This window comes from Halyomorpha halys, unplaced genomic scaffold (assembly GCF_000696795.3).
Source record: "Halyomorpha halys isolate HHAL.00 unplaced genomic scaffold, Hhal_1.1 Scaffold1394.1, whole genome shotgun sequence".
Lineage (NCBI taxonomy): Eukaryota > Metazoa > Arthropoda > Insecta > Hemiptera > Pentatomidae > Halyomorpha > Halyomorpha halys.
Window position 1 is genome coordinate 97,629 of NW_027108587.1, and position 27,870 is coordinate 125,498.

The window sequence follows — 27,870 nt, forward strand, 5'->3', positions numbered from 1 at the left end:
AAAAGAAAAAGAAAAAAAACAAAGGCATATATAACACAGCAACTCATTGAAATAAATAATGAACTAAGGTTGAAAAGAACCAAAGAATAGGAAAGGGCCGAGTTGATAAAAAATTAAACACTAGACATTTGAGGAATGTTAAAAATAAATTTATATTCAATCTCATATATGTTATATAATGTAATAAGCCATATAAAGGAATAACAAATTATTACTTTAATTACATGTTTTGTTGTTCTGCTATTATCAAGCTCATTGGTTAAGGTATTTGGTAATTTCAAAAGTAGAGATAATTGATGAATTTTACAATTATTGACAACCAGGTAAACAATTTGGATTTGGTAAATTTTTATAATATTTATAACCTGTGGTAAAGCTATGCTTAATTTGTGATTGAAAGTTTCTCTTAATATTACAATTAAAATACTTATTACAAATTGAAGTATGGCGGCCTTGAGGCACAAATTATTTCAAATACAGTGAATGAGAGATAATTACGTCAACTGTATTTATTATAATGGAAATGGAAAGTGTATATAAGTATTGAGTTTCTACGTAAACAGTAGAGTATTTAATGTGCTGTTATCACCTGAACATATTAACATTCACAGAGCATTTAGGAGAAAGACTGATTCCATAATTCAACAGATGAACTGTGATATATTTACATGTGTATTTTTTACTATATACATTTGTTATTTGCCAACTAGGCACTAAATTGGCCAGCTTTTGAAGTAAATCATTTGAACTAAATTATTTTTGCTAATAGGTAGTTAGTATTAGTTAACAAAGTTAAATTCTTATAAAAACTATACATTACCAACAATATAAACACACTCTATATAATTATTTAGGTCCATCAATAATGGCAGTGGCAAGCGTTTGCCCTTAATGAATTTATGAATATTTGTCTAGTTAAATGACTATTAATATATATCTGAAATATATGTATACATAAGTTCGTATGTATACATGCACTCCTATACATATATGTACTCATAAAACTTAAAACATGAAGTAATTCGAATAGAACTAATACAAGACAAGTCTGCAGACGATAAGTAACATTAAAAAATTAATAAATAATAAATGAAGAATTATGGTGCCAGTCTTAACAGAGAATAAATGGATTATATTAAATCTTGGTACCATTTTAATGGATACTTTGGAGGTATTGCGATTTCAATAATAAAATGGAACATCATTCAAAAGTGGTAAAAACAGCAAAAAGGTACCTGAAAAGAACATAAAAACTGTAATGTGCACAGTTGTGTATTATTTACAAGTATACAAAATTGATTGGTAGTATTGATTTTCAGCATAGTACTGAATAATAACAACATTTCAATAAAAATAATATATGTTTACCAACACATACATATTTACAAATACCTACTAGGTATACGATGTTGAATTGGCAAAATTTTAAATTTTTTTAAAATTTACATAGATAGAAAAGTATTTTTTTCACATAATAATTATGTATAAATAATCTCAAGCCTGACCAAAGTAATTGAGGTTAATTTTTACAATTGTTACAAACTCCACTGGACAGATGAAGCTGTTTGAATTGCAATAACCAATGCAACAATAGTACTTAATTTTAACTATATGCATACATTACAGGAGATTGTAAAGAATGCAGTCTCTTACAATCAGTCATGAGTATAAAACTTGAAACTGTTGCTATTAAAGTAGTACAGTTAAAAACAAAATGAAATCACCAACAGTAATAAGGCAACTTGTCATGATTACTAATAATTTAATACAAGTAAGTCTGGGAAAATTTCCCGATGAACCGAGCAACAGGATATTGCCACTTAGGTAGTAAAAAAGAAGTCAAATCAACTATACAATTGTCTAAGAAAATAGCTTTGAAGAAATGTTTCCAAATCAGACAAATTGACAATGAAAAATAGATTAACATAGAACCAGCAGCAAAAATATAGAGAAAAAAACTATTTTAAACTACATCTTCCCTGAGGGAAAAAGAATTATAATAATAGTCGCTCGAACACACATCACTCACATGCTTAATTATAACTATATAAAGTCAGCTAGTTGAGACCGTAAAGTCCACGGCCAATCGGCATAACTGAGCACCAATAAAAGTACACGAGTTCTCATTTGTCATCGAATAATGTCTTACTAGATATATATCACAGAAAATGAAACAAAATAACCCAATCACTGTGTAAAGCACTTGAGGGGAAGTCAGAGATGACTGTGGCAGTACTGAGAGCAAGGCTATGTGGGCCCTCATCCAGCATAAACCAGCCTCCAACAAGTTACTGAAATATAATAATACACTATTAAAGAAATATAATTAAGCAAATTTACCATACTCCAATTTAATACAAAATTGAGTTCTCAAACTATAATTACTCTTTAGTTTTTAGCTAAACTAACTAAACAAAACAGATTCATCAATAACATGTTTCATAATTATATAAGCACTTTACATTATTTTTAAAAATTAATTAAGTAAATTAGAATCCTTACACATATATTTGACTTTATAATAATTTGATATCTAAATATTAAATAAATAAGAACACTTATAATAAATAAATTAGTATGATACATGATACAGTCAAACTAGTCCCATTTCTTCCAAAGGGATGATTTATAAATATATGCATATTTCTATAACATTGAGACGTTATTCAACATCCAACATGGTGGATATTGGTGCCTCTTTGAAGATAGTGCTTCATATCAAGTTTGTCCAAGCACACAACTTTCCTTACTTATTGCTTTGGGTGAAAAGTTTAATACAAGCATTGTTATATCTTCGCTTTGTATATTGGACCAATGAAGATTATTTTCTTTAAAGTTTAGTTTTCAAGACAATTTAATTACCTTTCAATTGAATATCTGGAATATTCAAGGAAATGTACAGTTTTTCAATTAATTGAAAATTAACTGACATATGTACCATATCCAATATCTTTGCTAATAATGATTCAGAACATTTATTTTTTCTGTAGAGTATTCAACTAACTTTAAAGTGATTACATATGACAGACAGATAAATACAGAATCAAATTTTTTCCTTTAGTCTAAAATGTAAAATGTGAGTGACAATTTTATGATGGAGAAAAAAACTTTATTTCTTTTCCTGCATGAAAACAAAGCTTTCCTACCTTCAGCAATGAGAAAGCAATAATAATACAATTTTTGTTAAGGAAAATACTATTTTAATTTATTACAATCAATTTGGAAGAAGATAGTTGACCATATGAAGTAGATTGGAGGAAGATAGTCCGGGTGGCGAGTCAATAAAGGTTTCAAAATAGTAACAAAAAACTATTTATTGTTACTATTTTGAAACCTTTATTGACTGCCACCTGGACTATCTTCCTCCAATATTACAATCAAGGTTGTGGTGTGAATGGGGCAACCAGGGAGGACACCTTGTGCGTCATCCCTTGAGGACACATCACAGATTGGGTACAAAATTTTAGCCCAATGTAATATTATTTTCCAGAAATTAAAATTATAACTAGCTGACAAGAGATTTGAAATTTATCGCCCACAGGCAGAAGCTAGGAAAAGGTATAAAACTTGCAAGGATGAGGGGTAACAGACTAGTGGCCTATTTTGGGGAGATGAGGGGAGGCACCTGATAAAATCTTGTCCAGAGCGCCTACAACCCATAAGGGCTCTGATTATAATTGAAGATTATATTTTAATAATTATTCTGAAATAAAAAGTATATGATAGTCTATATGTAGATAGTTGATACAATTATTAACTGAAAGACTACCTACAATCTAGACATTATTGTATCCATTTTGATATTTACTCTCAACAGCCAATCTTGTTCAAAATGATATTGTATTTACTTATTTCTTAGAATTTTTCAATAGCTTAAACAATCTGAAATTTTTTTTTCAATTCTAGCGACATCCCAGAGCATTGCCTTGTTATTGTTTATGCCTAAGCTGGTAACTAGGTTTCGAATATGTAAATAAGTATTAAATAATACTTCAGGATTAAAATGATAGGAAATAATTGCTCATTTGTCTTGAGGCTGCTTTTCCAGACTCAATTCTTCTCTTTAATTTTTTAACCACACCTTTTTTGTCATTACTGAACACTGATTATCTAATTCAGGTTATTTTGAATGAAGACATAGCTCGCAGAGAGGACTTGACTTAGAGAAGGCTAGATCATCTGATGAATTGCAGCAACACTTTGAGAAATAAAGGCTATTTTTAATGATGCAGTCCAAGGTTTCCAAGGTGAGACACATATCTATAAGCTAAGGGGCACATCTCAATCTGGTATGGTCTCAGTTTTGAGATTTCCATTCAATCATACCTGAGGTTTGGAACAGACTTCCCATGGCCCGCAGCATCCATCTCAGCTTGGAAATTGTACAACAGAGATTGATGGAGCATGGAAATGAAGCAAGATGGATACAGGGCCCAACTTCTAGACAGGTATCAAAGAGAACGATGATGATTTGCCAAACAGTAATGGGGAGCTTTTTCTGTATATACTGTTTCTAAGTTTATATATATGAGTGTGTAGTGTGAGTGGACTTATTTAATTACTTTTATTTTTGTTTTGTAGGGTATCAACTCCTTTGTCAGTTGCACATGTACTGAATCGGAAATCCTTTGCACAGTAACAGGTACGCTACAGCCATGTAAACTAGTTTTTCTATAGAATAGTGTTAAATGGCTCAAATTGTTTGATGAAACTTGTCCAAATTTTTCTCTTTAAAGTCCTTTAACATTTGATATGTAGTACATTCCTAAGAAAAATAAGGGAAAATTGAAAGGCAATTAAATTCTCTGCAAAACAAAATTCCAAACTGGTATAAGCAAAAATACAGCATATTGAACTCAGTACCTACCTTTATTTTTTGGAATAAGTCAAAAGCTATACATTTTCAGAACTTTCTGGATATTAATTTAAAAGATAATTAAATTGTCTAAAAGACCAAGCATACAAAAACAAAAAATCTTAATCGAACCATTATTAATGAAAGCATAACTAATAATTTTTGTTTTGAACTTTACACACAAAGCCATAATGGAAATCATATAACTGGATGTTTCAATATAACAAGATATTTCATGTCATATGATCCATAGCAGCCAAGAAGTATATATAAAATAACTGAACTGATAAATATCTTTGGAAAAAACTAATATAATTTAAAATTACCTGTTAGGGGCTGGCTTGTAGCAAAGGCTAGCACCAATCATCATCATCTGAATCTGAATGCCTATCACAGGGCTGGGGTGGTTTATAGCCATTAGGTACAGGGGAGGGGAGGATTCGGCCGCCACGCCCAATCGCTACTGCCTGCTCAAAGCTCATTGGCCCAGGGTAACCAGTTCTTGTTGGTGAGGCATTGAGCTTAGGGAAGTTTATAGATGCAGGCCTCAGCTGAAGGGTACTTGGTTTTGAAGGAGTAGGCGGGAGTCGGCGGCCGTGTCCCCGCCGAGCAACCAGCACTGGGTAACTATGCTGGTGGTGATGGTGATGGTGATGGTGGTGATGATGGGCTGGTCTTGGTGATGGAGACCTAGACCTTTGCTCCAAACTAGTTGTACCATATTGTGCTCCCACACGACGTGGTTGGTGCTCATACCGACCAGGGCTAGGCGACCGGGCTGGGCTTGTTGAAGCTGACCATGACCCTTTTTTGACAAAAACAATCATTAGCATTAATATATATCTACATTGAAAAATAAGTTTATTTTTTATTATAGTAAAAATGCGTAACTATTGCCAAGAAGAAGGTTACTTTCAAACTTTTAGCTGATAAAATTTGATATTTTGTAATCATGCTTTTAAGAAAAATGTCCAATGATTTACATTCTAAATATTTTTAATATTAAAAAACAAATTTTTAAAAACTGAGTCAATCAAACTCATTGAATCACTCGTTGGGGCATTGACTACCAAAGACTTGATATTTCAGAGATTTGAACTAAGGAATAATTAAAAAATTTTCATTATAGTTGAACATGAGAATAATGTATACTTAGATTTAAAAAAGGAACAAAAGAGATATAAACACAAGAAGATAAAGTGAAAATTTAAAGAATAATTTTTCAAAGTTGAAGAAAAAAAGAATACATTTATGCCAAAAATCAATATTTAACTTCATGAGCAAAAAAAACATTAAAAAAATGTATTTAAAAACTGTTTCAGAAAACTCTAATTCTTATGAAAATATAAACTTTTTAGATTCAATAATAAATAATCAGGGGTGAAAATAGCTGAGTTTGATGCTTCAATACATAAGAAAAATGGAATTCATGAGCTTAAACATAAGGTGAATTACCCATATCTGATACTCTTGATTAATTCCAAAAACATTTCTTACATACAGAAATTTAGAATAGAATGTGATTATGGCTTCATGACCAAAGTAATAATAATATAAGATAATATTTTAAAAATTAAAAGAAACATATTAGTTATTATTTAAGTAACAGAAAGCACAAGAACATTCTTAATAATGTGGATTTATATTTTATTACACATAATAACTGTTGATAATTTATTGCAAAGAAAATTGATTTAGTATTTATCTATAAAAATTTTTAACAAAATTACATTTTGAAAACAAGCATTCTTAATAATTCTAAGAAAATAATAAGATATCATTATAATCCTAAAAGCTATTTGACAATATTTTTGTATGCTTAAATCGACAACAAGGAAAACCATCGTTAACCATTAACAGATATTTTGACTGAAGAAAGGATGAAATAAAAAAAAAAATAAGTTCAACTAAATGATTCTCATTTCTTGATTGATTATAGGAGACATAACTCAAAACGTTTATAGATTTTTTCAAAATATTTTTTTATAAAAGAGATACTTTATTAAGCTATTCAAGAAGAATAAAATAACTTGTACCTTGATGAAGGATACACTGACATGAGGAATTTTATCTATTCAACCCACCTAATTAAACATTCATCATGACTTACTGAGTGATTTATTGATAAAATTATATTATCGTAACAATTTTTTTTTATTTCCAAAGGAACTTTAAAATAATCAACAAAGGTTGAAAGTAACTTTGAAATAGCTTAACTAAAAGTATAGAATATAAAAATCAAATGAAATCATGCAACAAGACAGGACTAAAAATAATCAAGTATAAAGGGTAGAATAATCATGAAATTCATTATAAGTTATTACAGGTAACTGAACTTTGTTAAACAGCATTTCCAAACAGAATATTTTTAAATAATTTTAGTAACTGAGCATTTTGTGTTCTATATTCCATGTTAATCTAAATTCATACTTTAATTTTATTCAGTTCCCATTTTCACCATTTAATTTGTTTATAAAAATCTTTTTAACTTAAATTATTGTTACATTTATTGTGAGTTTCTTCTCCATTTTCATTTATTTAATGTTATAGAACATGAAAACTAATTGTATAAAAAGAACCTAATAAATCTAAGTCTAAAAATCATTTTTCATGCTGAGATAAAGCATATTTGCAGAAATTCAGAAAAAAGAAACTCAGCAGGCAATCCAGTAAACAAAAGGATTCGGATTTGATTAAAAATGGGATGCTATTGGAGTAGAAAAAAAAATTTAAAGATATCGAAACTAGGTCAGAATTATAAATATATTTGTAGACGAATGTGTTTGTGTGTATTCTTATAAATTTATGTATTATATAAAATTAGAAAAAAAAATAAAGTGAATGGAGAGAAACACAAAGGACACCAAGATTTCTCATTACAATAATAAAAATTATCAAAACCTGTATCATCACTAGTGAACATTTCAGTTCAACAGTATTAAAAAAATCCAAATTTTTAACAATTCAGTTTAATTATTAGTAAAGTAAAATAAAAACAAGTGATTTACAGACTTTTTTTTCCTTAGTCAATAAGTTTCTAGAATATTTGGAAACACTTTTTGGATTATTTTATATTTTCAAACTTTTAGAAAATATATTGATACAGTGAAATGAAATCTGAGGGTCCATTTTTTTATTTTTAATTTTAATGTGTGGATCTGTGTGTTTATGTTGGATAGCTACATAGTGGTGGTTGGTCAAACTTAGCTATATCATAGTTAATTCAATGAAAAATCAAATAAAAACGGGCCTGTAAATGTTTCATTATGGATACAGAACTACACAAAGAAGAAAAAAAACAGCAACACATTTTCTGGTCTCATTTTGGGAATAAATTGGAAGCCACTAGTACAGTATTGAATGTATTGAAACCAGCTTGATGAGTTAATATATCATATAGTTCAGGTAAAGAGTAATCTCGTCTGATCATTCCCGTTAATTACTGTCGAGAATGCAGAGGAGTAGATTAATATTGGAAGGAAGAGGATTTAAAGACATAAAATTGTGTGTACTTGGTGACTTCCTTTTTATTCAGTAAGTTTCTACTTACATCATTGGAATCTTTATGCTCATACAAGGTTTATGCTCTTTTTGAAGATTACATTCAGATTTATGCCAGCTAATTTATTCTTGTAATTCTTATAGCATCTAAACTGTTCGAGGATTATATCTTTGATTCTCTTGGATCACATTTAATCTTAAGTCTATAAATAGATCTATAGTTCTTATGATGAGTCTTCACATCACAATCATTTTGTCAAGGTTGATTTCTACTGATTCCTTTCTGAGTTAATAGTGGTACTAATAGACATAAACTCAACAAAAATTCAAACCAACTCAGCTCACCAGTAAAGCCATAGCAATTTTGATTTGGAATTGAAGAGAGGTATTGTTAGTCAATTTGATGTCTGGGGTCATAATAAACATGGACATTATTACATGCCCTCCCTATAGACTTGGCACCCGTTGACTATCTTCTTTTTTTCTTTTTTATTTATTGCCAGATCGGCCTGGTGGATCTTACATGGTTACTATAACGATTTGTTAGTTTTTTTTAAACATAGATACAGATATTATCCAAAAAATCATTGAGGTATAGATAACTAACCATAACCATCTTTAAAATGAGGTTAATAAATATGTTTTATAGAAAAATCTCAGTGATGATGGATTTGAAGACCTGAGCTTGAATGAAATTTAATAATGTAGTTGAAAATTCATAAATTATAATTCAAAACTTTTCAAAATCCATCATATATCATAATTTACTAAAAACAATGTTTGGCCTATCTGACAGGTTCTCCCCCCTCCTTAAAATGAGTTTGGATTAATATTATGATGATATTAGCAAATTTTCATTTATTCCTTTGCAGCATTAGCAGACCATCGTATAAAATATTTTTTATTGAATTTCGGCTTTCCTCTGAAATAGCGTAGTTTGACCAACTAATTTGTAGCCACTCCAAATACATAAAATTGTAAAAACTTAAACTTGTTAAGTAAAGATATCAGAAGAGCAACAATTTCAGCAGCAGTAAACATAAAAATGTCTTTCTGTCTTTAGCAATGTCAAAATAGAAAAAAAGTAATATTGCTCAATAAATAAAATTAATATATATTTATAATTTGCTCAAATTAGTATAAAAATTACATTAAATCACTAAAATTGATTTAAAGACATACAAAAGGCTTATATTTGCCCTGTTAAAATTTAAGATATATCTAACTGAGATAGGATAAAAAGTAGTTAAAATAGGTACAGTCATGCATAAATTGTGTTATTAAGTATTATTATAATGTTTGTAATAACAAATAATTTTAAATTCAAAAAGTACATTTAGAAGAAAAAAAAGTTTCATTGAGCATCAGAAAGGAAATAAATAATGATTCTGTAATAATATGTACACACATTGAAACAAAATTTATCAGGAGAAATGAAAGTAAACAAAAAATAAAGGATTAAATGTTTCTACTGAAGAGGAGTTTTTTGTTTTGTTTTGTCCATGCAGGTATTAAAATTAATTTTCGAACCAGTAAAAGCAAAAACTTTCTAAATCCGGATTACTTACTATCATACATGTTAGCTGCTCCCATGTAGACTGGAAGATGATGGTCACCACACGGACAATACCTCCCATCTGAAAGTGTTTTACCTTACTGGTTTCGAAAATCAACTGTTTGAAGCATAATTTACTTTTTAATCTATTTGATAATTGAATTATTGGTTTTGTGAGCTCAAGCATGACTGTACAAAACAACACACATTATATTTCTAAAGTATAGTATTAAATGGATAGTCATTAATTTTTTCCTTTTCAACGATTAAAAAAAATAATATTAATATTATTCAAAGGTATAAAATGATGTGTATATTGTTGACCATGGATTAATATGAGAAGATAGCCAGGATGGAGTGAAAAACATTAATAAATCATACTAATTTTATTACGCCAACGTTCAGGCCTTTGCCAGGCTCACAGTTATGACTTTAGAGAATTTTCAGCAACTGTTGTTCTAAAGGCCTCCAATTTAGGCCGAAATATTGACACAATAAAATAAGTATCACTTATTATTGTACTTCATTCCTGACCCTCTTTCCCCCATCTCCTCACAATCTTCTCCTCATAAAAATATAAAATATATAATTAATTTAAAATTCCAAAGAGGAAATCTAAAATAATCAAGTATAAAGAATAATAGAACATATTACAGGTATTCAACTTTAGTTTTATTTGTATTTAAAAAAATAAAAAGAAAGAAAGAGTAGCAGCATCATTCTAATGTAAGTCACTGACGGTTAGCTTGCTTGCTTAAAGCCACACTAATAATTCATTACATACAAATGATTGGAATTACAATTTCAACAGATAAAATAATAAGTAATGCATTTTATATATCCACCAATTAAAGATTTAGGTTAATAAAGAGATTACGCATTATATGAATTACGCTAAAGCTAACTAGAAAAAAAATAACAACTGTAAAACATTAAGCTCGAATTTTAACCAAATTTAATTATAACCATAATATTTCAATTAATTGTTCTTGAATTATTTCCTTTAAAAGAAGTTAAATTTTTGAACAGTTTCAATATCTTAGAGCAAAATAGTTTTTTTATAAAAGCTTTCAAGAAAGTTTATGTTTCAGATCGATTTGATAAATTGAATTGTAACAATATAGAAAAATTTCATTCAAGAAAAGAGAATTTAATTTCATCTTGAGAAATGGTATCAATTTCAGTCTGTTCCTTTAAGATGATTAAAAAAGGGTGATAATAATAAATGGAAATGTATCCTGTATGCCTAACTCTATGACAATTACATCGTTAAATTTTTGGAAACCGGTGTTAACATTGGTATCTCATATAGATATACAATGCTGGTTTGCCTTTATTTTTATATGATATGTAAGCTTTCTTCTCATCCTGAACCATGATTTTGTGGCTGGCCGGTTTTAGATCGATATAACTAAAAATTTGATACTGTGCTACTTTACAAACAATACCCTCAATTCAAAGATTGAGTAGGCACCAATAAGTGTGAATATTTTGATAACATTTGAGTAAGCCACAACCACATTCATCTTTTGATCATTGAACAATCTAATGGAGGTCTATTTTCTGTAATGATACATTTTTAAAACATTTCATTCCTGATAAAGTTTTGATCAGCTATGGACATTTTTTCATTATACTGTAAACGGTTTCATAAAACTCAATGATGTGAACTTGGTGTGGGAAGATTGACCAAGCACACTGCACCTCTATGGTGGGACTAATTCAAACATTTATGAATATTGAACTGGACAATGTTACCCTGGTGGGCAAAGTCTTGCTGATTGAAGATAGTTGTGAATTTTTGAGGTGTGTTTAATAAATATGATTTGAAGAAATATCAGAAATAAATGTTGTATAAATGTTACTGCAGTAACTGAAGAGAAATCACAATATTTACAATATTCTTGAAATACTTTACTTGTAGAAAGGACTCACCGGATAGCTGATGTCCTGGGACCAATGAGGGTTTTGTTACTAACATGACAGGTTTTGGTGGGTAGAAGAGGAGTCAAGGTTATAAGGGCTAATTCTCAGTTTTTGATTATATTAGTAAAACAATATATGTATAAAGATAAACTATTTGATATGCTGATTCTTGTTATCACATGACCCTGAATATTAAATATGGGGCATATTTATTATAAATTGAAATGGGACATAATAAATCTCCATCTTTGACACTCACTTAGGTTCTTCCTCATTCAACTTACATTAATTGTTCAATTTTTTTTTTGTTATTGGCAAAATTACAAGGGAAGAAAATTTGTGCACAAGAGGAAAAAGCTTTTCTTAGAGTACAAATTTATTTTTTGAAAAAGTTCACTTGTGATAACTACTTACGAAAAAAAAAACAAAAAAAAAACTTGGGCTCATAAAATTTAGTAATATAATAAATATGAAATTTTGTCAATGGTAGCTTGATTGTTTTAATATGATTTGACAAAGAGTTTATGAAAAAAAAAAAAAATGACCAACAGTTTTTTTAGAAAACTATTAGACACCAACAATTCAACCGCAACATAATAAAACTCATCACTTGCTATAACTTCTAAACTACTTGATATATTTTGATGTCCACCTAAGATAAACCTTATGATATCACATTATTTTATCATTTCTATTATTTGTGATTCTCAATATTTATTTCCTATCTAAGAAATTTATCATTAAAATAATCATATTATCAGTTGCTCACATTATGTGGTTTCTCTGTTTGCACACAGAGTTTGATTTTCAGAAACATAAATAGAGATAGAAGTGAAGTAATTTTGATAGATGTGAACTGAACCAATGAATAGGGAGTATCAATGAAATAAATTATTCTTATAATTGCATTTTCATAACATTTTGGGAATGGATTGATGTTCTACTGTAAAGTAGATCCAAATACTGTAATTTACTCTTAAAAATGATTTTTGGATCCTAAAATTATACTTTTATAATTAAAATTTATTATCTTCTAATGTACTTGCAATTATGCATAATATTGATTGATGGTTGCTAAAGAGGTATAGAAACCCCGATCAGATCAGAAAAAGTTGGACAATGAACAATCACAACTTTGACTACCTTAAGATATTGAAAAGTATCTGCATAAAATATTCCATATTCATTAATTAGAACAGGACATACCAAAATGAGGTGGCCTCATGAAATACAAAGTCTTGGGATGAGTTTATTGTTGAGGAGTCATCCAAGAACCTCAGTAGTGTCCCATACAGCATGCTCCAGATCTACACAAGTAGGATGATACCAACAACTTGTATAGATAGTTCAAAAGCTACCTTCGTATTGGACATTGAAGAAGATGACACTATGGAGAGGAACAATCTTCAGGGCTTTGTCCTTCCTAATAGGAGTTCTAGAAGAGAAATGTTTTTTTGCAATGGCTTATGTGGAGGATCTAGTCACAGTGGTGGCCTTGAACAGCAGAGCCTGATTGAAAGATAAAACTAAGTAGTGCGTTAATCTGATAAGAAGAACAACTGATAAGGCTTGCTACTCACTATAGTTATATATGACTTTAGCCTATATTGGATGTAGTTCTATAGGTGTCTCAGATAGTCAGAAACAATGATCATTTAGAAAGAGATGACTGTAGTAATTGTGAGGTATGAGTTTTAAGTCCAGAACTGAAATTCTAGCTCAAGATTAAGAGGGAAAGTCTGTAGATCTACTGAAGAACTTCCAAGTGTGGATTCCTAAAGACACCAAAATATAGAAGAGGATCCTCTGGAAGTATACAGTAAAGTACTTTCTAACCGCCAAACTATGACTAGAAATGACAGGTGACCTCCTGAATTACTTGACCTTACATATTCTAAAAATATATATATTTATCAATTCTGTTGGCCCAAGTTTTGGTGTGCTAGAAATCGGCTAGCGTATCTGTCTGTGCCAACTTTGAGGCACTGAAGATCAAACTACTAAGGGAAACAGCATTCTAAATTCTAAAGGGGAATGATCTCTCCCTATATTTCAAGGTTTTCATATATGTATCAAAAGAAGTATTGGTTGGAACCACTTCTCCATGTTATAAAGAGAAGGATGCTCGACTGAGTCAGGGGACAGTGGCTGAACTGAAGAATAAAAGAAACGCAAACTGTGCGCAAAGCTAAGAAAACTAATGTAAATTGTTTCAATAGCAGTAGTGGATTATCATGCAGGCATAAATAACACACCAGTTCTGGAAATATTGCCCAAAAGGCAGGATAGGATTGTGAATAAATAATACCATGAAATATATATTTGTTATTTACAAAAAGAAAAGCACACCAGGTATGCTCAGTATAAAACATAATGAAATCCTAAGATAAATCTGATCTACGTTAGGTTGCTGTAAAAGGCTTTCCAAAATGGAAGAACAAGGAGTTCAAAAATTAATAACCATTCTTACCGAAGCAGATTTAACAATGTTTTTGATTAGGAATTTATCCATAGCTACAGGTTATTGCATTAGACCTTGGTCCATCATTATAGCTGATATATGTTTAGCTTGAGAGACCACAGATATTTAAGTGCTTTTTTTCAAAACAAACCATCCCACATAATTGACATTAAGCCAGAAGGACTAGTTATCAATATCAAAGTTGTAGATATTGAAATTTATCACATAAATTATTAATTAATAAAGTACATATAAACATGCCCACTATCAGATGTCTCATAAAGATTGATTTTTAGAGGGAAAAAATAGTACCACTATAACGTTCCTCCAATAATATAATTCATTACACGGAACAACAATTTGAAAATCTAAGTCCACTCTTTCACGATTAAACATATTTTTGAAGAATGCCCTCACTATTTACCAACAATAAACAGAATAGGACTGACCCCAAATTTATCTGAAGCTCTCACTGATGAGAAAGCTAAAGTAACATGGGCATTTAGATTGCCTCTATCTAAATTATAGCTCATCTTCGATTTTAATATTTTATTTATTTATTTTTTATTTTATTATTATCATTTTTTTTTTTTTTATGTTAGAATCATGAGCATTTGAACGAGAGCGAGTGTATGTGGGTGTGTGTAGCTTTATTAAAATAATCCATAGGCATTGATGATCATCAACAAAAAATTGAGAATTTGGACATGATGCATGAAAAACAATAAATAACAAAAGGCCTTAAGTTTCAGTTTTAGTTTTTTAACTTTAATGAAAATTATTCGAAATATTAAAGTTTGAATGTAAGCTATGAAAAACAGAGTTTTGGATAAATAAGATTCAAAGAAGTTTATTAATAAATAAAAAGAGGTCTAAAAAAATAGAAAGGTAAATTTAAGATAATTATAAGTATGTATTATAATTATATGTATTTGGTATTGGTAACTGGTGGGGGAAGCTAGTGGTACTTTTGGCCATTCCCTCGATACCACTACTTGTGTGTAAGCAGATAATTGCCCAATTCCTGGTTTGTGGAAAACTTAAAAGTTAACTAAGATCCTAATTAAGATCTTTAATAATACTGTAATATTTTCAATGATCAACAAAAAAAAATAAATTAAAAAAAAATAAACTATAAATACAATTATGAGAATAAATCTGCACAGAAACCTGTAACAATACTAGATAAAAAATGACTATAACAATTTGAATAAGCTATAGAAGTATATGGAATAATAAATCATGGAAAAGATACTGAACTAGAATGAATGAAAGAATCATGAGAAAAAATGGGCAGAATCTAACTTTCCAACCAGGATTACCATTCTGAAGACGGAATAATTATCGCAACACATAGCCCAATAAGTAGATATGGTAGGAAAAGAATTGAAACAAATTAGCAAACTGAAAAAACACTAGAGACCATGGCTCATTTTGTGATAATTCCTTCTTCCTTCAGGGAATCTTAAGGTTGTTTAATCATGGTGGAAGGGCAAATAAGCACAAGATCTTAATAATCCTGAAAAATCACTCATGAGGAAAAAGAATTAAGGGGTTCAAGACAAATTGGAATCAACAAAGCAGGTCTTAGGACTATCTATATGCTACAGATAATTTAGGTGTTCAAAGATTGTATAGAATATATAAGACTTATAAAGGGAAGCAAAGTTTTCTAGGATCATAATGCAATAGAAATAATTAATAAAACAATTAAATTAATTATCATTCCATAGTTTTTTAATTACCTGGGTTCTTGTCAATCCCAGCTACAAAGAAACTTTAACATATTGGTTTGTAACAAGTTCGCGTTAGATAATTAATTTAATTTAATTAAAGAAAAAAATAGGATCCAAATTCAATCATATAATGTCCAAACCAATTCACATATGCTCTATTAATATTGTTCAGTTTTTGGAGCGAAAAGATTTTTCAAAAGGACAATGAAATTTGAGAAAATATAATCGCCCAAAGTTTAGAAATTGTAAAGAAACAAGGTTGGGAAATTTCTAATTACAGGGTATAGCATACCTGCATAGATACTGACCTTAGTTATTTTAACAACCTATGTGTACCACAGATTACTAATTTAACAAAAATTAAAAAAAATAAATAATTACTTATGTAAAAAAGAACGTAACTCCTTTAATAGTAACAAAAAACATGATGTAAGTACCTCGAATGTGGGGATATCGTCGTATATGAGAGTGCTCATGTTTGACGATTTCCACAACATTGGATACTGTATCGCTGAATCCAATGTCATGGTGGTAGACCCTACTACGAGGTGAAGGACTTCTTCCAACATCTCCAGGCGAACGGGCCCTCCTAAATAATATAATATAATAATATTTTTCAATTTAAAAAAAAAAAAACATGGCATTAAGTAACTGTAAATAAAAATAAAATAATTTTATTGATAGAATATTTATACGAAATAAACACAATAAAGAGCCTTATTTATGAATGTTCTAAAGGGACACCTTACTGAAAGTTTTCTTTGAATGGACATCTATACCTTCCTTTAACTGTACCCTTTAACTTTATAAAATTTTTGTTTTATAGAGCTCCTTTACACCTTTCTTTACTATGATAACTACAGTTCTAAAGGAATTTCTAAAAGGAGAGCTTATAAAATAAAAATTTTGTTAAGAGAAACTAAAAGTGTATATTTAAAGGAAACCTTTAGTAAGTTAATCCTTAGGAATGCTCATAAGTATGGCCCTATATACATACCAATTTTTTTTTTTTATAGTAGAAGCACTTTTACTTCTTGAATACCAGCTATGTATCAATGAAATATTTTATTCAAGAAGGTCAATATTATACTGTAACGTGGTGTTGATCAACCAAACATAGATAAAAGATAAAGAAAATTTAGATAATAGAGTTTTTAAAAACTTCAGCATCATCATCATGGTATTTAATACTAATATTATGTAGTATTATAATAGAAACACAAGCAAAAATTAACAGTTTAGTAAATAAGGATGTTAAAGCTTAAAAATTATACAAATCATGATATGAAAAAAAGTGTACAGAGTCTCTGAAAACAGGTTTTATAAAATTGATGTGTAGATAAAATGATTGTGTTGTACCAAAAACATTGATTGTAAATAAAATAAAAAAGCAGTTGTTATTCTATTGAGGAAATATTAGTACAGATGACTCAGAGGAAAATCAATGGAGGATCAGTATCACTCCAAATCATCCTCCAAAGAAGCAGAGAATACTGCATTCCTACACATAACCTGCTTGTGGACTTTAGAATTCTCTGTAAAAGTGTCTAAGTGAGCCTCTGAATCGAGCAATGAGAGAGCTGAACATTCATTAGAAACTGATTTAATTGGTTAAATCAACCATGGTGGAATCCATGTATTCATAGGAAAATTTCAGAGTAGAATATTGTAATGAATAAGGAAGAGTCATCCATTCTGTTTCAATTTGACAGCCCTGACGAAGCCCTGCAAAGTGGGGCAAAACGTTGGTTAACAATAAACAGTTTTCTTTTACTATTTTGAACCCTTTATTGACTACCACCCAGACTATCTTCCTACATTGTAATTAATAAGATGAGACTGAGATGAATTGGCATGTCTGTAGTTCACATATCTAATATCATATAAGAAAAAGTGATTGGAGATGCACAGATCTAAATATCAAGCACACTGCTTCATAGAGTGGTACAGATCTTGGATTCATGAATAACTTTAACATTATTAAATGAAGAACCCATGCTGTAGTAAGTGATGCCTTTCTTGATATTATAGCAACTATCGGACAGTTAGGATTACATGTAAATATAACAAAAAAACAAATATATGACCTTGGATATTAGCACCTCAGCCGACAATATTAAGTTTAACCCTTATACCATTGAAAAAGTTGATGATTTTGTCTATCTAAAGTCCTTGATATCAGCAGACGATTAGATCTCAAAGAAAATTAAAAAGAAAAATGTTTGTTAACTGATGTTTTTTGAGATTTAAAAGGTAAATAACAAGTTAATATCTGTCAATAAAAGCCCTATTATGGCTGGGTTCAGAGTTAAGGGTAATATCACAGTCAGATGAGCATGATATGCAGGCATTCAAAAGGAGGATTCTTTAGGTCATGTATGAACCTAGTAATGTTGGACAGGTGTTCCAAAAAATATGTAATTAAGCAGCATGTAACTTTTTCAGTGAATCAGATGAATAAAAGCACACCAAGCTAGGAAGATTGAGGTGGATAAGCCATGCTGCTTGTAAGTCAGAAGATGAGATCCCCAGAAAATAATATGTGAAGACATTCATAGCACCAGATGCAAAGGAAGACCAAATTTTAGATAAATGAACAGCATAACAGAGGATGCCTAGAAGATTTTGGGATACAGGGATTGGAGAACAATTGCCCAGTGATGTGCAGACAGACAGAAGTAACTAGAGGAAGTGGTGAAGTAATGATCTGTCAAGCTGATGGAAGAATTTATTTTCGAATGGCACCTCAAAAGTACCAAATACTTTAAAAATTAATATGAGTATTATTGCAATTTTAATATTTTTTTATATAACTAAACATTTTTTGACATAAATAAAAAAAAAGAGAAGAAAATTTTCCTCTGAGATTCAAATAAATTAAAAAAAAGTTTTGAATTCATTAACAACTATCATTTAACAAGCTAATAATGTACTGGAGTTGTTACAGAAATGGATGTCAATGATAGATCTAACATAAATAATAGCCGGTGGTTATATCAGAATTAATCAATGACAGGTCATTATTTAGCAGATCATGATTATATTGTTTCTTAAAAAATCAATGATGTGTAATACAGTTTCAGTAGAGCAGAGAAATTGCATGCACCAAATGAGATATCAAAATTTATTTATTTGACTGAAAATGTTACAGCTATGCCTTAAGGGGGAGAAGTTTGTTCAATACATCAATCACTACACTACAATTATCAATTCAAATATACACATTAAAAAAGAAATTTCTTTAATTAAAAATATTTAATAATACATTAATTGATTTTTAAATATATATTACATATTAAAGTAATGTGTCTGTTATAAATCAAAGAAAGAATGACACTCCGATGAGAATAACTCTAAAATCAAACAAAAATAAACTCTTAGAAGTTGGAAAATTTCTAGGAGGAGATATAATAAAGGAGAACATACTAACATGCTTAAGAACAATTTAGATTAAATAAACTCATGCATATCTTTTGATGGGAAGAATCACCTCATGAGTCATGTTACAGATCTGTCTCAATAGTTGGTAGCATCAAAACCCAAAGGAAAAAGGATTTTTCAATAGACTTAATAATTCATTGCATGTTGACACAAGATGAGGTATTATTAATAACCATAATTTTTTCACTATAATGGTATCTCACAACAACAAACAAAGCAGAAATCAGAGTCATAACTCTAGAATCCCAATGAATTTTTTTTCAAAAGGTGGTTAGGCATAAGACAAAGTATAACCGCCCAAGTGAGGAACTAATTGAAAAAGAGATCTAGACCAGAGCATCTTAAGCCTTAAGGTTCCTTATAAATTGGAGATAATTTAATTTCTTCTCGATGTAGTTCCATTAATTGCATTTAATAAAGCCATACGAAATATATAAAACTATTTTTTTGGAATCAGAGAAAATCCATTTGAGAATTTTGAAAGATGGAACAATTAAAGAGAAATGATCACTCGATTTCTAGATAAGCCATAAAGATGGTCTGAGGCTATTCCACTGTGAGAGAGACACAGAAAAAGTAAAATAAAAAGTATTTTGTTTAAAAAACAAAATATTAAATTTTACCTGATGCTGGGAGACCTTGACCTAGGCCTGTGCTGCCTGTAGCTGGACGATGGGTGAAGATGAGTATCTTGTGTTGATTCGACCGATGGCCTCCTACTAGGAATCACAACATCCTGAGTCTCCATTCCCTACAAAGAAAACAACCACAATAAATAATACTTACTGAAAATAATAACAAATTCAGTTAATTATTTTAAATAGAAGTAAATCATTCTAAACCTACTGATTCGGAATTTTTATTATAAAAATTAATTAAATATTTAATATTATTCAAGTAATTGAGAAAAAAAAGTGAAATAAAGACAATTACACTAAATGAAATGCTAAAATTTAGATTTAGAATAGATCAATAAGATTAAAAGTAGCATGCAAGAGAAGAAAATACTATGTCATGCATCATGCAACCTTTGTAACGCTACTCAGCACTAATCGAGGAATCTTTAAAGTAAAAGGTAGAATAGTTAGTTAACTGTTTAGTTTTGTGTCTCTTATTTATAAGATACGCTAATGTTAATGTTAATGTTATTGTTAATGTTGATGTAATATGATAGTTCCCTCTCAGCTATTATTTTTTTTATTCTAGAGCTACTTCTTTTTCTTCCTCTATCAATTTTTCTTTAAATTTTTATGTGCTACTTACTTTTATGAAACACTATCCTAAATCTAGGCGATTGATTTAACACTATTATGAAGTAGTACGGAACAATTATAAAAAAAAAACAAAAAACTATTTAATAATTGATTAATAATGATAACAATAATCTATATATTTATATATATGTATATAACTGTATATATATTTTTAAGATTATACTAAAATAATATATATTATCAATATTCCTATCTAATACTAATTGTAAATGGTCTATAACTATATTATCAACTGTCTATAATGACATCTAATTATTTAGTAATTTTACGTCACAACATTTAACTTCACCAGTTAATAGTAACCCCTTCACCTTTTTCGACCTGAAACAAAAAGAGAAAAAAAATCAAATTAAAAATTGGGAATGAAATATAAAATCTAATTTATAATATCTTAATCTAAGTAATACTGGGAAGATCAGAAAAAGATGCCACATGATTTCATACCTTCTATGTTAACATCCAATACTAATATTTTTAACTAAATTATATTTATGAACAAAACACATGGCTTTGCATTTTTTAAGCAATATTAACTGGCTCATGACTGCAGCAGGACCAACTTTTATTTCTGGTGGTCCCACAAAATGAAAACTTGACTCCCCACTATGGTTAGAATGGAGTGGTACACCATAGATAACTGAGTAGATACTATTATACATTATACATTAAGGTGCTTACTCTTTATTCTTATTTTGTTTACAATATTTTTTTAGTTTTTTGTACTTGTGAATCCTGATGAGTTTTCTTTACTAAGTTAATTTTTTTTTCTAACATCTTTATTGAAATTTACAACTGTATATTATATAATACATTCATTAAATTTAATCTTAGTTAAAATGGAGTATTACAGGCGAGTAGAGAAACTACCAACTTGTAGCACTCTAATGACATTTTACATTAGCAGGCAATGTGGGCAAGGTATTCTTTTCAGGCACCTCGGATGATTGTCAGGAATGGAAGAGGATGCAAAGTTAGAAACTAGAGGGTTTGAGTGGTTAGGGAATTTATAATGGAAGGAGTGAAATCTGGTTCGGGCTAGATCGGTTACATAGGAAACATTAAGGTCTTTATGTATGATTTTATTTGTGACAAAGTAAGAAGCATTGAGGATTTTATGAAGGATTTTGGATTGTAAGGATTGGATATGAGAGGAATTCGAAGGTTTAGTGGAGCCCCAAAGCTCAACTCCATATGTCCAGATTGGCCTTACTAAGTTAAATTAAATTTATTTTTTACCTAATATATGAGTTAAATTAATGTTGGAGTTTTTTTTTAACACTCCGGCTTTCCTGCTTAACTGATGGTGTCTCAGTTCCGACTAGGACAGTTAAGTAGGGTTTATGAACAAAATCATTCACTTGAATTCAGATGTTCCCTAAGCCAGTATAATAAACTAATACAATAGCACTAATATTTTATTGTTCCTATTATTTTCTTTATATTTTTTTGATTATTTTTTCCTTATCATAAATGTACAACATTCTATGTTACAAATACTTTAATAATATTATGCCTGAGTGTGTTGAACTGATGTCAAGCACATCCACATAAAATCTATTATTGTTTTCTTGTTATTTTTGGAACCCAATACTCCTAATCTTTCTCGACAAGTAAGAATAAAAGTAGTTTTGGTATTTTTACTTACTCAAAAATTTTTCAAAAATCAATTACTAAACATTTATCCGAGTGTTGGTGTAATTTGATCGTATTTCATTAAGTGTCTTGCTTTCTACAGACTTATAAATATATCTCTTACTATTGAGTAATGCTAAGAATTTAGAGTACTATATTTTAGCTTTTCTATATTCGTAAGCTTTATTGATGATGAACAATTCCAAAAACGAAATTTCGTAATGAGTTGTATTTGAAATATTACAAAATTAGTGTACATGATTTTTTTTTATAAAAACTAAGAACACAGGAATCATGATTAATGTTACATGAAAAGTTGTTAGTGTGTTTCATGCATAAGGCCATTTCAAACAAATACTGATACTACAGTTAAAAAAAAAATTAGCAAACAATAATTTTACATGTTTTTATTTGAAAATATTTTAATATCAATAATTTGATTATAATTAAAAACCAAATTTTTTTTTTTATAATCAAAGACAATTTTTTTGTTAAAAATATAATAAAATGTCACAATATTTAAAAAAAGTAAAATTATTCACCTCAAAAAAGTATACCAGTAAACAAGAAAAAAAGTTTTTTTTTTGTTTTTCCCCCTACACTGAAAAAAAAAGTCAAAAAAGGTCGTCTAATTAATGGTAGGGTAAGTGCCAACCATTACTAGCAGTAATGGGCAAACTTTACAAAAACAACGACTGAAAATTAAATTTTCATATACAATATTATTCCAAGAGAGAATAATAACCAAATGCTTGTGTTTAGTATATTATTTTCAGATGTAGATTATATTGTTTAGTATTCTGACTAGAAAGATATTTTAGAATTAAAAAACAACATAACATTTAAGAAAAATTTTTTTTCACGTAAAGCTTTTTTTTGTAGAATAAATGTAAAATTTAACAAAAACACAGATCTATTATAAATGGAACCAACGGAGCACCTTGATAAGATGGATATTCCTACTAGTAATACAATAATATTACTGGATATTTCAAATAGTAATAGTTATTAGTGGACTCAAAAGTCTCCCTCAGAAGCAAACAGAATATTGTAAGAGGAGGGGGGACTCTCAAAGGAAAATTTCATCCATAAACAGATACTACAAAAAATATAGGAAGTAGATCTTGAATTTGTCTATTTCTAATCAAAGTGGTGAAATATTAGGGGAACAAAAACTGGCAGCGAAAAAACATGACATAGTTGGATATTTAGAGTTATTTGCAAGATGGACAAGGGCTGTTATAGAGGTTATAGGAAATCTGTAATTCTATTATTCTAAACTGTCCTAAGATTAATTTATAACTACATTTTTTTTGTTATGTAACCAACTGACAATAATTAAATTCACTTGTATGTTAAAATGTGAAACAACAGTGGATACTGAAATTGTCATGAACAAAAAAAAACTAATTAGTTATGTTTTTGATTTCTGCACAGGTTACATAAACATAACAGTTCCAATGAAATGCTGCAAGGTATATAACCTCTGCCTTTAACAAATTTTAAGTTGAATAACATATTGGTTCAAATTTTATAACTAATATGTATCAAACTAAATATAGCCATGGTAGCCTATAAATGTGTTAATAATTGATATTACTTCTATTGCTTTAATTGTTATTAAAATTATTTTTCAAATATGAACATTTTAAGGATACCATGGCTTAAATTAATAATAGAGACTCACTTTGTGCGCTGCGTGTTTCTCCTCGATAGGAGGCAGCTTGCTTCATCATCCTCATGCCGACCATTGTTGGCCCAAGTTCCAGCGGCCACATCCAAGAGGCAGTTAAAAAACGACGAGCGCTGGTGCAAACAAACTCAGGCTCAAGCCAGATATACTATGTCAGATCAGTTATATAAAATTTTTAACTTGCGTTTTAATGCTAGTATGGGTGCAAAAATATCTAAATTATCCTTCAGGAGATGATTTGATTAAATATTTTTGCATTTTTGTTTAGTTGTAGACAATATACTCCTCATTTTCATGATTTTTCATTGATACACAATAAAAAAAAATAAATAAATAAAAATCCATATAACAATGGCAATAGCATTCCAAAGACAATCCTGCAATAAAAATACCTATTTCAAACTGCCTCTGTTTGAGTTGCTTTTTTCAACAATATTCCTATAAAGTAACTGAAAGTATTTCATATAAATAGTTAATTGCTATATAAAGAAACCCTTGATTTGAGTTTTTCCCCTGAAAAAGTTTTTATTTTTTTAAGTAAAAAGTGAAAGCCTTAAACAATGGAATGACTAAATTCAAATTTACAACTTTTTTCGATCCAATGATCCCCTTTTCCTCTGATATAAAGTAGAAGATAAATTTTATAGAGAGAAAATGTTTAAATAATTAATTCAAAGTGCAGATGTTTTAGAAGAATAATTATATGTCATTTTTATGTAAATGAAATAAAAAAGATTGTTTTATGTCTGTTTTAATGTGAGAGGAAATTTGTTTTTTTTCTTGTACATAAATGTCAAGGCTAAAAAGGCCATTAATGTTTATATTAAGGAAAAATAAATAAACAGAAAGAGAAAAATAAATGAAAAGAAAAAAAGAAAGAAAGAAAAAGAAACTAAAAGAACTTCTGGCAAATTTAAATTATTATTTTGTGCTAAGTGCAATTAACATGCAAGAACCTAGAATTTAACAAACATTCCAAATATTATATGCAAATACATTAACCAAATGTATCATGCATAGTGCATAAAACCAAAGCATGAGTTAATCATAATTGAGAGAAAGCAGAATAAAATAAGTTTTAAAAGGAGTACAAATTTATTAATAAAAACCAAATATTTGTCTTCTGCACTTTTATTATTTTGGTGTAATAGGTTAAACCGACCCTTGGCAAAGCAACCTTACATTCTTATTTATAGAGCACTAATGATTTCATAGATAAATAATTAACCATTATACCAGAGAGTTAGGCAGTTTATTAAATGTTTGCACTTTATTTGTAAACATGCTTTATTTTTAACATTCATTAAAAAAAAAAAAAATAAAATCTATCCTAAAATCTATTTAAATTTCCCATAAATTGTGCTTAATGAGGAGCATTTCAAAAAATTATTTTATTAAAATCTAAAATGAAAAAATGGATGAAATAATGCAGAGTAAATATTAATATGCAAATAGCACTTGAGGCATCTATTATATAATTAATTTGAAAACTATGAATCAGATATTGATAATAGATAAAATTGGAAAGAATACAGGGTTTCAAAGGTAGAGGATTTAATTCAAATATCCAAAGAGATATAGTCAAAAGAAGTTTATATCTGATTCATTCACTGAGTGCTGCAAAGTTTCTCTATTAAGCTTGATAAAAATTGTAACGCAACAAATTCAACTACGAAATATTTTGAATGAGGAAGAATAGACTGTTTATAACATAATACTACCGCCTCATTAGGGTTGGAGGGACTATGTCGACTGAAACCCTGAAACCAAAGATACAAGTTACTTATATCGTCCCCGTTCTCCTTCAACCTACTAATTCCACTGCTACAAATCATTATTCATTCACCTAAATAGTAATGATAATAATGACTTAACTGTCAGTAAGAAAATAAAAGAAAGACAAATAAATTCTTATTGGATACTTCAGGCATAAAGAAGTATTATTAGTTAAATATTTTCACGAAAATGATGTGTTAAATAAACAAAACTAAATAATTTGTATGTAGTTCATATGCAAATATGAGAATTTTGTGTTTTTGGCTTAAATTTTTTTTTTTAGTTTTTTGTATTGCAAAATAATGTTATTGTTTTTTTTTTCTTTTCTAAATATAAGAAACAAACTAGTTGTTACTAAGTCAATAATAAAGGTTCATGAAGGAAAAAAAAAATATTGACCCTATCTGTAAAATCTATTATCAGAAATATAATTCATTTTATCAACAGCAATAAATTATTTACTAACGAAGAATTATCTATTAATTATTTATGTTGATGCATATCTAATTGAAATTCATTAAAGTTTTATCTAAGTGTACAGTGCTTTATTTTTTTCTAATCTATTTTCTATAGGGTAAATATATCCTTCAATTTGAACTTCTATATGGGAAACTATTGTCTAATTGGTGCTATTTAGTTACATCACTCTATCTTTTTTATCTTCATGAACTTCTAAAATTCAGTTTTACTAAATACAGTAGAATCTCAATAGTTTTAACTTCAAGGATCTGAGATACAAACATTAACAAAGATAGTCCATTTATTTATAAAAAAAAAAGATTATATAAATAAATGTATAAACATCTTTTTATCATAAGTGATTAAATAAATGGGTCATACTTATACTTAAACTTTTTTTTTTAAGGAACTTAATAACATTTAGAAATGTCAGTTTATTTTTGCTGCTGGCTAAAGCTTTTATAATTTACTTTTGTGGAAGTGCTATAACAGTGCTTTCTAGAGTCAAAGCTAGAATGGACACAGAACACCTAGAAACATATATTTAGACCAATATTTAAATAAACAGGATCAGTTTTAAAATGATTTTAAATAAGGAAATCCAAATTCTAAATTTTCTGTTCTATTGATCTCAAAGATAAAAATTAAAACAAATTACAAAGAGGAATGAAGGATTGATAAGAGCAATTATATATGAATTACTGAAATATATCAATTATCAGGATTCCACTGTATTTATAAATAAAATAAACCATGACTGTAAATAAATTTTTTACACCTTGTTTTATAAGTATGCTAAACAAATATTGTCGGTTAAGAATTACTAGTTTCAACGAGAAATATACAAAAAATAAAACCAAAGTAAATAAATAAAAATGAAAGGAAATGGTAAGACGACACATTTCAAGAAATATAGCTAAGAAATTCATAATTACTAATTAATATACATGAATACAAAAACAACTATGATATACTAAGCCATTTTTCAGGAAAATGGTAAAAAAATAAAACAAGTATTTTTACAGTGAATAACTGATAGAAATGCTTTAGAAACTTATTCAGGGATTTAATTAGAAAAACTGAAAATAAAGTTATCAAAAACACTTACATGGAGGTTCATCAGGTTATCTCACTCTTTTAAATAATTAATTTCAGGGAAGAATATTTCACTTCCCATTGAAATGGTGATAAGAAGCAGTTGATTGTGATATGCAATATTATTTGTATAATTGTAACGAACAAGTGACTTCAACTGTTGAACTGAATTGTAAATTATAATTGCACTTAAAAGAAAGATATTGATTAAGTTCACTCACGGGAGCACCAGATGACTCAATCTGCCCAAACCTGGTTGTCCTCCAGCTTTCCAAAATGAGCAAACCAGCATAAATTTTACCAACTGTTAGTCTGCCTTTTCCAAGTTCTTGAAAATAAATACATAAGGACTGATTAATACAAACAAAGAAATAATAGTAAAATATATTTATATCATTTTATGTAAAGTTCTAGAGTTTAGGATAAATCATTTCTCCAGTAAACTGCAGCATCCCATGAGGAATAT

The 27,870-nt window shown here is 28.9% G+C and overlaps 1 protein-coding gene across 15 annotated transcripts in view; it reads right to left on the reverse strand.

Moving 5' to 3' along the window:
* Positions 1-651: 651 nt before the first annotated feature.
* cac (cacophony) overlaps positions 652-27,870 on the reverse strand; it is a gene marked incomplete at its 5' end in the record, with an annotated part of 288,903 nt that continues 261,684 nt past the window's right edge. For 6 of the 15 annotated variants that reach the window (XM_067046862.1, XM_067046863.1, XM_067046859.1 and 3 more), the window contains 7 exon segments: positions 652-2,291; positions 5,182-5,660; positions 9,925-9,993; positions 16,472-16,623; positions 20,099-20,226; positions 25,796-25,834; positions 27,626-27,732. In XM_067046862.1, coding sequence (XP_066902963.1) covers positions 5,209-5,660; positions 9,925-9,993; positions 16,472-16,623; positions 20,099-20,226; positions 25,796-25,834; positions 27,626-27,732 — 947 coding nt within the window. 15 annotated transcript variants of the gene reach the window in all.